Source organism: Oryzias melastigma, linkage group LG20 (genome assembly GCF_002922805.2).
Source record: "Oryzias melastigma strain HK-1 linkage group LG20, ASM292280v2, whole genome shotgun sequence".
NCBI lineage: Eukaryota > Metazoa > Chordata > Actinopteri > Beloniformes > Adrianichthyidae > Oryzias > Oryzias melastigma.
The window spans coordinates 4,814,161-4,825,502 of NC_050531.1; the positions used below are offsets into that span (position 1 = coordinate 4,814,161).

Consider the following 11,342-nt stretch of genomic DNA (forward strand, 5'->3'; position numbering starts at 1 on the left):
TGTCTGAAATAGTTTTTTAAAGGTAACCTGTGGGGACTTTTGACTGTGTATCACTCCGCCATGAGGGTGATCCGAAGATTTCTTCAATCACAAAAGTTTACATGTAAATGTAAGTAATATTTGCATGACTTTTTAAAGTTCTATAACAAATTTTGTTGTATATTTTTCAATTTTTGGCTACTAGGCGCTAACGTATTTGACAGGCAAATAATGATGACATCATCAAGGGGTGGCGTCCTTCGAATTTATAGACACTAGCTATGTCCAAATTCCTTCCCTAATCTTTAACTACTAAAAAACTATAGAGTGCGGGACTATCTAGTGCCCTGGATTTAACCATGCTCACTACTTTACTTTCATTTTGCTAAACGATTTCACTGATTTTACAAAGTAAAAATCGAATCAATCCGAAAATTTCACGACGTCTATTTGTGACTCCACTGTGTTCTGATAATGAAAATGTGGATATTTTAATAAGAAATTACATTTAAACACCTTTTTTTCACAAAAAGTGTTCGACCGCAACGCATTGTGGTCTATAGTCGCTGATGTAGGGAGCATTGATGCACGCTGGTTTTTCACAAAGACTTCTGGGAAATTTCTAGTGCACTCGATTGGAATTGTAGATTCGGACAATACTAGCAAATGGTGAACGCACTATAGAGGGCGCTAGAGTGCATAGTGAAGGAATTTGGACATAGGTACTTGTCCAAATTCATACACTATACACGTTCGCCATTTTGTAGTGTTGTCCGAATCCACTAATTAAAAATGTTTCCCAGAAGTTTTTGCAAAAAAGTAGCATGCATCGATGCTAACTACATCGGCAAATATAGACCACAATGCTTTGCATTTGAACATTTTTTTTGCAAATAAAGATGTGTTTTTTAATAACAAATATATTCGTAAATATATAAGTATTGAGTATAAACTAGGGCTGGGAATCGATTAAAAAAATTAACTAATTAATCGCGAAACTGGAAAAAATTAATCGCGATATCGCTATAATTTTTTTTTTTTTAAATCTCAGTATTTGCCGACCACTTATTATCTGCAAATAATCACATTCTAAAATCACACACAAAACTCTACATTTAGAACATTTATTTTTAATTACTGCTGCAAATCGATTACAAGAAAAATTTTGATTAATCGCACTTTTTGTGTTGGGATTAATCACGATTAATCACAATGTTTTACCAGGTTATATTTATTTGTACAATATGGCATTAGACTTTTTGTGAAAAAGTTATCTAAACCACAAAAATAGCAAGAATAAAGTGCTAAAAAAAATTGAATATTTCTGTATTTTGTAAGTAACCATGGTATAAGCTGGATAACACCCGATGAAATGATTTAACGCACGCTGTGGAAGCCTGAACCGCAGAGTTAAAGCGAAGGACTGTTAATTCAATTGATTTGCATTAATACATAGTAACTCAATATTTTTTTTTTGATTAATCATGTGCGTTAATGTTCACAACCCTAGTATAAACTAATATTGGGTACTTTTATTCTGACCTATAAGCTGGTGGTGCTGGTACATCAGCCCCTCCCACACAAAACTGAAGTTTCTTATTTATTCAATTTCAATTTACTTTAAATTGTAACCGGATATTTTTTTTTATTTTATTAAATTACAAAAACAAATATTTAATAGGGTGTGGAATATATTTAAAAAAATTAACCAATTAATCGCAAACCTGGAAAAAATTAATAGCGATTAATCGCTATATATTTTTTTAATTCTTAGTATTTTCCGACCATTTATTATCTGTGAATAATCACAATATGAAATCACACATAAAAGTCTAGTATTTGAATGTTTATTTGTAATTAATGCTGATTACAATAAAAATGTATTAATCACACTTTTGTGTTGGGATTAATCACGATTAATCGCAATATTTTACCGGGTAAAATTTATTTGTACAAGATGGCACTGGACCATGGATCAAATAATCCGCTTTTTGTGAAAAAGTGATCTAAACCCACAAAATGGCAGGAAAAAAGTACTAAAAATCGACTGAATATTTATTTCTTTTGTAAGTGACCATGGTCTAAGTGGGTTAAAATGTTTTAACGCAACACCGTGGAAGCCTAAACCACCGAGTTAATTTGCATTCATAAATATTAACGCGTTAATTCTCCTTTCCTGAGAGCGTTAATGTCTGTTCACAGCCCTAATATTTAATAATATCATTTTAAAGGGACGCCTCTGACTGACTGGAAAAGTCCCTCCAGTGTCATCACTTCCTGTCGGCTCGCGCCTCACACCGACCTTCTATCAGCGGGCTTTTGGACAGGTCCCCTCCGTCCTCGGGGAAGGACTCCAGCAGTCTCCGGAACAGCCGGCCCAGGTCTGCGTAACTGCGGTGCAAGTAGAGAATGTTCCTGTCGGACCACTCCGTCCGGATCTCGAAGAACTCCTCTTCCTCCCCGCGCTGGCTGATGATGAGTCTGCGGATGCCGTTCACCCAGCAGTCCCGCACGAACATGTTGACCAGCGACGTGCCCTCAAACACCGCCGATGCCATTCCTCCTCCGGCGCATGCCGCGGTGCGCCGGACCGGACCGGACCGGACCGGCGGGACGGCGGCGGCCGAATATGAAAAAAAGTTTGGGAAGTTTTCAGTCGGTCTGCTGTCAGACTGACTGCAGCGGCTGAGTGTGAAGAGGAGGAGGAGGAGGAGGAGGAGGATGGCTGAGGTCAGCCCATCTCATGCGTAATCTCAAACGTGGCATTAAAAAAAAACAACTTTAAAGAGGAATAAACGCGCCTACAAAACCCCAAAAAGATTTTACAACATCAAACCAAAAACTTTTTTAACTAAAAGTTACAAACAAGTAGAAAAGTGCTCAGATTTGAAGCTTCCTCCCTTTTTGTCTTCCAGCTTTACGCATTCTGGAAGCGCAGCCGCTTTTCTGTCAGCGCAGTTTCCTCCCCTTTCCTTCCTTCCTCCTTGACAACAGCGCATAATTATGCAAAGAATGCAGCTGGCTGCAACAAAGTCCATTTAAATTCAGGATAAACACCTTTTTTATTTGAAGCTAGACTTAAAATGACCACATTTAGCCCAATTTTCCTTAAAATATGTTTTCATTTGAGGTTCTATTGCAAAATTTTGACTTTTATTACACTTTAATTACAATTTATGAGGATTAAAGACCCACTTCAATGAAAATGTGTGTTTTAAACTTATTTTTAAGGCATTTTTCTGAAAATGGAGGTCATATATAATAAAAATTTGGCTCAAAATTGTATTTCTTGTAATTTTTCATCATCAAATTGTTTTGAATCAGGAGCAGACGAAAAAATACAATTTGAAAAATCTTGTGGCTCTGACATATAGAGGTTACTACAAAAAGCTACATTTAAACTTTAAACTGGAGAGTAGACATTAGCCAGTATAAATTATCCAAAGACTGTAAAGACTTTCATATAAAGAGAGATAAAACAAACAAAACACAAAACTCTCTGAAGTTTAATGCACCTAAAGGATAATTTTAAGAACCTGATTGATTTGTTTTCAACCATTTCTTTAGAACTGTTTTGAATCGTGCATAGTTTTCACAGTTTCTGATGTTATCTGGCAATGAATTTATCTAACATTTGATAAATGTAGTTTCCAAAAACTCTTTTTACATGTTCTTTGAAAGTTAAATTTGAATCAAAGAGAGCACAAAGATATTTAAAGGGTAACCAAACAGATTCCAAACCAAACCATTCTTAGAACAATGCCAAAAAGGGGGCGGGGCTAGTGGAGACTGAGTGGCGGAGGTGTGGCTTGGCTCTATAGGCTAGCTTTATGTGTCTTCAATATGGAGAGTAGTTTGTCTTTGTTCAATTAAAAAGCAAAAAAATATGGAATCTGGATCCAAAGATAGCTCTGATATAATGTTTTTGTACCGCTAATGTTAGCTTGGAGTCGTGAGGGGCTGTAAGCTAGTGGGAGAGAGTGTAAATAAAGGGATGATGGGAAATCAGTGGATGAACTTCCAGACCAATTTTTGATGCAGAAACTGTCCTAAAAAACTGTATAATTATAATTTAAAACAAACTTTTGGGACGATTTTACAAATGATCAAAATATAGTTGTAGTGGGACTTTAAAGAGAACCGTCTAAACTTAAAAAGCGACATTATAAATGTCATTTAAAGCGTTTTAAAGGATGGACGTCCTCGGGTTTTGCCTCCTTTAGATATCGGAGCAACAACAACAATAACGAGTGCTCTGCTGTATCATTAAGGAGCTGAAATTACACGGCGGGAATACCGGTCTGGTTCTGGATCACAAACAGGTTTAGTGTAATCCTAAAAATAAAAGTTATTTCTTTTATTTTTCTTGTATAAAATTATATTAGCTGCATTTTTAGATACAAAAATGCATAAAGATGTGTTTTCTCCGCAGCATGAACCCGTCTGCTTCCAAACGGCCTCCGCTCTGTCTGTCTGGGGTTTAACCACATTTGCAGAGTCAGCACTTTCTGCCGTACGTCACTGGAATCCATTTCCTCTGAGGTGGAAAAATAAACTCTTTGGCTTCTTTAAATCTCTTTTAAGGGGGGATTTTGGCAAAAGTGTCTCCAAATGTCAGATTAACTTTGTGGAATTAGGAGCCAGGCTGGAGGGGAAATTTTGCTGACAGCAGAATCTGAACGAAGGATTTCCTGCAGCTGAAGGTCTTTGTCTTCCTTCGAGGGAGGATGTTCCACAGATGTTTGGAGGCTTCTGGATTTCTTTCATTCATCGTATGCTTATTGATGTAATATTTTAAGGAGAACGTGCTGGTCTAATTCCAGGTCGGCGGTCATTTCCTATCAAAAAGTGTGCAGCAGAAAGATATTACATAGAATTAAAGATGAAGTCTACCCACCAGGTGATTCTTGATCAGAGGTGTCATTACTGTGTCCAACTCTAATCCTCTGCAGCTGCTTGATTTGTAGTTATCTCTGTACTGCCTCCAGCTGGTACCTGGATCAGGTATTTTCCACCAAGTGGGATTAAAATCTGAGTATTCTTTAGATTATACTGCACCATGTACTTTATTTATGTTTTTTATTTTATTTATTTTATTCTATTTACTTGTTAATTAATTTTTGTTTGTTTCCTTTAATTGAATGTTTGTTTAATATTATCAGTTTTCTTATTTTGGTTTCATTTTAATATTTGTTCAATATTTATCTATCAAATTTTTATGTATTTTTTATTTACTTGTTAATTTTAATTTTTGTTTACATATTTTATTTTTATTGATTTATTTTACTTAATTAATAATTTAGTAATTTTAATATTTGTCTAATTTTTATGTATTTTTATTTATTTATCTATTTTATTTTAATTAAATGTTTTTTATTTGTTTAATATTTATATACCTTTTATGTATTTTTATTTGTCTATTATATTTTTGTATTTATTTTTTATTCATTTGTTTTAATTAATTAGTAATTTATTTATTATATTTTAATATTTGTCTAAGTATTACATATTTTTATTTCTTTTCTTTATGTATTTTATTGTATTTGTTTGTCTATATTATTTTTTTTATTTATATTTTTTTACTATTTAATTTTTTTATTTTTAATCATTTGTTTTGTTTTATTTCTTTATTTTTATTTTTGTCCATTTATTTTTCTATCATTTTATTTATTTATTTAATTAAATAATTTTTATATTTGTTTAATATTTATTTTAATTATGTGACGTTTTTTATTTTTTCACCTCTTATTTATTATTTATTTTTTTTAATCAGACGGTTCTAATCATCTTAACCGTTTCTTGTTATTGTTGACCTTATGTTGACCGACATAAAGATTCATTCATTCATTAAAAAAATAACTTGCAAACTAAACTAGTTTTGAACAGCAAATGTATTTTTTGCAGAGGTGTTTTTTACACAAAATGTGGGAAACTAATAGTAAAGCTCACTCAAGTTTAGTATTATTTTTGGCTGCTGAGTTGAGATATTTTTACTCAAAATTCTGAAACAAATTTAATCAAATTAGGTGAAAATTGTTGTTTTTTGGGGGGAATTAATATTAAAAAGTTTTTTTTTACAGTGTGAGGATTATGGTCTGCAGTGAATTCAGCAGAAATTAAATCGTGGATTGAATTTGTATATTTTCTAACTGGAAGATAATTTTAAATTTTCTTTTTCTTCAAAGTTCAAATAAAAAACAACCTTCTGACAGCACCATATGTTTGGGTTCTCCTCAGTCTTATAATTTATCACCTATTCTTCCAGAGAGATAAACAGCAGCGACTTGCAAAGAAAAGCCGACAGAAAAACAGGGATGGACACATCTGTGACGGAACAAAGAACATCTGCGTTTGTGGAGGCCGCCGTTCCCATTGAAAAGACGTGTCGGCGCCATAACTCCATCCCAACAATACCCAGAGAAGTGTGTAAAGGATGAGGAGACGGTGGGTTCGTAAACTCTTTGAGAGGCTCCAGAACGGCTCTGCTGAGCATCTGTTGGTCTCCATGTTTTACGGCCTCGTCCTGATTGTGTCTGCAGTAAAGATCGAAAGTGGCGAGCTGATGAGGCGACGCAGACCGGAGGTCTTTCACTGGGGCAGAATGGAAACGAAACTTCAGCAGAAGTTGTAAATCTGACCAAAAACCTCCAACATTTGGAAGTTTTAGAAACGTCATGATGATTTTCTAACTCGTGACAGTTTTAACCCAATAAGTCTTATTTCTACTTTTTTATTATTATTACTAAAATTGATTATTATTTATCCACCAACAAGAATTTGATGTGAAATAGTTTTTCTCACTGTTTTATTTTGGACTTTTGTATCACTGGACTTCTAAATGTAGAAGGTATCGGTATGATTAATCGATTAATCGATTAATCGGTTTATCGGTTAAACGATTAATCGATTTTCCCACCATATTGATCTCTTTTAAGCAAGTTGTTAATCGGATCAATTAGCAACTTGAATAAATTAATTTGTATTCAGACATTATAGGTTTCTATACTATAACAATGAAGTGCTATCACAGTTGATATCACACATTATTAGTGTTGGTGGATATGTTTGCATCTAAAGTTCGAGAGAAATCCTCTGGATAAGTTGGTAGAAGGTCATGAAGTGAGAATAAGGAACTCTAGGTATAAACACCAATCGCTGTGTTTGGTGGGAGAAGAAAACACCAAACCCACTGTGAAGCATGGCGGTGGAAACATCATGGTTTGGGCAGTTTTTGTGTAAAGGGAACAGCACGATTGATCCGTATTAAAGAAAAGATGTATACTTGGTGAGGTTTGGGGCAGAAACTCCCTTTTAAGAGCTTTGAGGATGAACCGTGGTCGGATCCTCCGGCATAATAATCCCAAGCACATCGCCATGGCAACGAAGGATTGGCCACGTGAGGAATGCTTTAAGGTTCTGGAGTGTTCTAGCCAGTTTTTGGACCTTAATCCAATAGAGCAGGGGTGTCAAACTCAATCGCACAAGTGGTCAAACTCCAAAAATCTCCCTAGGTCGCGGGCCCAACAGGATAAACAAAAAGTTTTTAACATAATTATGAACTAGATATATAGTAATACCTGTGATAATGCTAGTGTGAATGGTGTAAGCTGAATTTCGCTGCCGAAGATGCTAGTGCTGATAGCTGAAGATTTTGACCTGATTTTAAATTGATAGCTAAAAACGGTGAAGCTGATAGGTGAAAACACTGAGGTTGATAGCCAGCTAAAACATTAGCTGAATGCTAAATTAGCCAAGAAAAAAAAACTTAGGTTAGCCAAAAAAGCTAGCTTGTAACCAAAAAAACTAGCTAAACTTCAAAATAGCCTAAAAAACGAAAAAAGCCTAATTATTTAAAAAAGAAAAAAGAACAGCTAGAATGTATCTGAAATATTAGCTAAATTCCAAAAGGGACTGAAAAAATGAAAAAAGCCTAAATCAAACAAAACAGCAAGCATTTAGCTGAAAAAATAGCTTAACTTGAAAAATATTCCAAAAAAAATTGAAAAAAAAGCCTTAACTTAAAATAAAATAAAAAAAAACAGCTAGCAGTTAGCTGAAATATTAACTAAATTCCAAAATGGGCTAAAAAATGAAAAAAAAAAAAACCTTAACCAACCCAAACAGCTAGCATGTAGCTCAAAAAAGTTAAACTTAAAAAATAGTTTAAAAAACTGAAAAACGGCCTATAAAAAAAAAACAGATAGTGCATAGCTTAAATATTAGCTAAATTCCAAAATGGACTAAAAAAAGGAGAAAAAAAAGCATATATTAGCCAAAATAGCTAGCATTTAGCTGAAATATTTGCTAAGCTCCAAAACAGCCTAGAAAATATCAGTAAATGCTAAAATAGTCCAAGAATCTAGCAGAATGACAATTTTTTTAAACTTTAAAACCTTAACTTTTTAACAAAATTATGAACAATAAAAAAGCAGGAATATTATTCCAGAATAAATCCACTTAAACCTTAAATAGCTTTGAATATTTTACCCTCCAGATAATATATATTTTGTCAATATTATAAAAATTAAAAGTTAGAACAAGATAACATAGAGCCATTAATAACAATTAAATAGTTTTATCTGAAGGGCCTTGACACGTGCAATGGAGAATGTGAGTTGAAAGTTTGTGTTTTCCAGCAGGCCCAAAAACTCTTGAGGAGATCTGCATGGACCAAAATAGTGTTTATACAGTGTTTGTAAACCTACAGGAAACCTTTGACCTCTGTCATCAAACTGGTGGTCCGCTACATAGTACTGAGATGAACTTTTGTTATATTTTCTGCTCTTTTATACAAATTAATTCTAAAAATTATGTGATTTCCTGGATTATTATTAAAACTTTTTTATTATTCAAAACTACTTTTTTAAAGAAATGCATTAGGAAATACTTTATACGGTTATATAAAAGTAAAAGTGAACAAATCAGTGAGAAAAAAAAAATTCCGTCCCTTTTAGCACCACTGTGATCCTTCAATGTCAAAAAAGGAACTTTAACTGGTTATTTGTCCAACACTTCTCCTGTACATGCCAGTGGTGTGCACGAAGAAACCACAGGGCGCACGAGAGGCCTTCAGTGATCCACTAATTGAGCCTGTGGTGCTAGGAAACTCCGTAACCTCTCTGCACAGCCTTTTTCTCTCTGCCTTTGTAGCCCTGTTGGCTGCGACCCAAAAGGTTTCACCTTAAACTCGTGCAGCGGTTCAGGGTCAGCCATGCTGGATGTTTACAGAAACATTTTCTTTTAGTTTCAGAATTAATTTCTGTAGTTTCTCATAAGTATGTGGCATCACTTTAGCAAATAAAGTAATTTAGTCTTGAAAAACAAAAATAGAGGTCAAGATGATTTGAGGAAATGAAGTAAAAACATTAATTTAAATGGGGAAGATGAAGATGTCGCTTGGATAACATGTTTGGGAAGAATTACTTTGTATTTCTATAGTACAAAAAAATTCAAAAATTGAAAACAAAATTCACATTTTTATTATTGTTACTTATTCAGTTGCAGTGACTTTTCCTCCATATTAGTGGCATAAATATTGTTGCAATATGCCTGCATTAAAGATTGAAAAAAGTGTCAGAAAAGAACTAAAAAGCGAGACATTTTGCAGGGAAACTTCCTTAAATTGTTGTATGATCATTTTTTTAATACTGAATATATTAAATATTGATTATTATATTTATATTTTATTTTATTTAAATTGAATTATGTAATTTCGATATTTCATATTAAATTGCTAAATGTATTTTCAAACTGCAAAATGAATTATTAGCTGAACATTGCAAATTACTTTGAATTATTATGACTCAAAAAGGAAAAAAACATTACACCAGGGGGCGCTATTTTGAAGTTTCTTTTGAATTTTGACACTTAACACCATGGATTATTATGTAATGGATGAAAAATTAATTCATTCAGTCGTTCATTTTCTTGACCGCTTCTTCCCTTTCGGGGTCGCGGGGGTGCCCGAGCCTAACCCGGCTACTGAAGGGCGAAGGCGGGGTACACCCTGGACAGGTCGCCAGTCTGTCACACATTCACTCTCACATTCACACCTAGGGACAATTTAGAGTCACCAATTAACCTATAAAGCATGTTTTTGGACGGTGGGAGGAAGCCGGAGTCCCCGGTGAAAACCCACGCATGCACGGGGAGAACATGCAAACTCCACACAGAAAGGTCCCAGCCGGGAGTCGAACCACTGCGCCACCCTGCAGCCCGGATGAAAAATTATTTTAAAAATAATTTGAAGCAAATAATTAATTCTATTATTTTAATAGAATAGTAAATTGCAAAATTCATGGCTGAGTTGCATTTTGAATTGTAAATTGTATTAATGCTTGAATTATGACCTGATCTTACCTTATCTGATTTATGGTATTGAGATTTGGGGCAATAATTATAAAACAGCATTACAACATTTATTATTAATTCAAAAACGTGCAATAAGAATTATTCATGGAGCTAGATACCTTGAACATACAAATGATTTATTCCTCCAATCTAAACTTCTGAAAATATTTGATTTGGTAAAATTTCAGACATCACAATTTATATTCAAGGCTAATAGAAATTCATTACCTAGTAACATTCAAATACGATTCTCTGTGGCATCAAACTGTGGCAAATGCTAAGTGTGGAGCTCAAACAATGCTCCGATATCCACATATTTAAAAAAAAGATACAAAGAAATGTTATTGTTTCAGTATAGAGGTGGAGGTGAATAATGGTCACGAGGGTGAATGGAGCCAGTGCTAAATAATGGGTGGTGCACTTTGGTGATATAGGAAATGTTGGTTAAATAATCTTATAGGAACTATATTAGTATTGGTAGGGTAACTGATTACTGACATAAATACATAGCTGGACAAAGTTAGTATTAGGTACTATATTTAGATAAATATCTGAAAATAAATATTAAATATAGCAACCATGTCTAAGTCTTAAATTATGAAGATTATAGAGGGGAAGGGATTAAATAAGTTTTGCTACTTCCCTACCCGTTTCAAGCATCGATTATTTAGTTTATATAATGGTAAGAAGGATATCAAAGAGGTACTAGGATGTATACTCTTTGAATCTGCTGGTGATTTACTTTTGGTTATTTACATATGTGATGTGTCTATGTTGATTGAAATATTCTGTAATAGACCATGCTTGAAACAATTAATAAATGAAATGAAATGAAATGATAGCAAAAACACATGATAGTTTAAAATGCAGTTGATTGTGTTTTTTAAAAGTTTAATTTTTAAAAAAGTAATATTGAATTGGAACTTTTCACATTGAATTTTAAATTGCAACATTTATTTTCATATTTCAAGCCTGAATCGTATATAATTGCACGCATGTTGAATTGTTAACTG

The 11,342-nt window shown here is 33.7% G+C and overlaps 1 protein-coding gene across 1 annotated transcript in view; it reads right to left on the reverse strand.

Annotated features, from left to right (window-relative positions):
• The window catches only part of pxdc1b (PX domain containing 1b), a gene marked incomplete at its 5' end in the record, with an annotated part of 15,704 nt that extends 13,140 nt beyond the window's left edge, over positions 1-2,564 (reverse strand). The window contains 1 exon segment of the mRNA XM_024280456.2: positions 2,282-2,564. Within this exon segment, the coding sequence (XP_024136224.1) occupies positions 2,282-2,537 (256 nt within the window).
• Between the last annotated feature and the right edge of the window lie 8,778 nt (positions 2,565-11,342).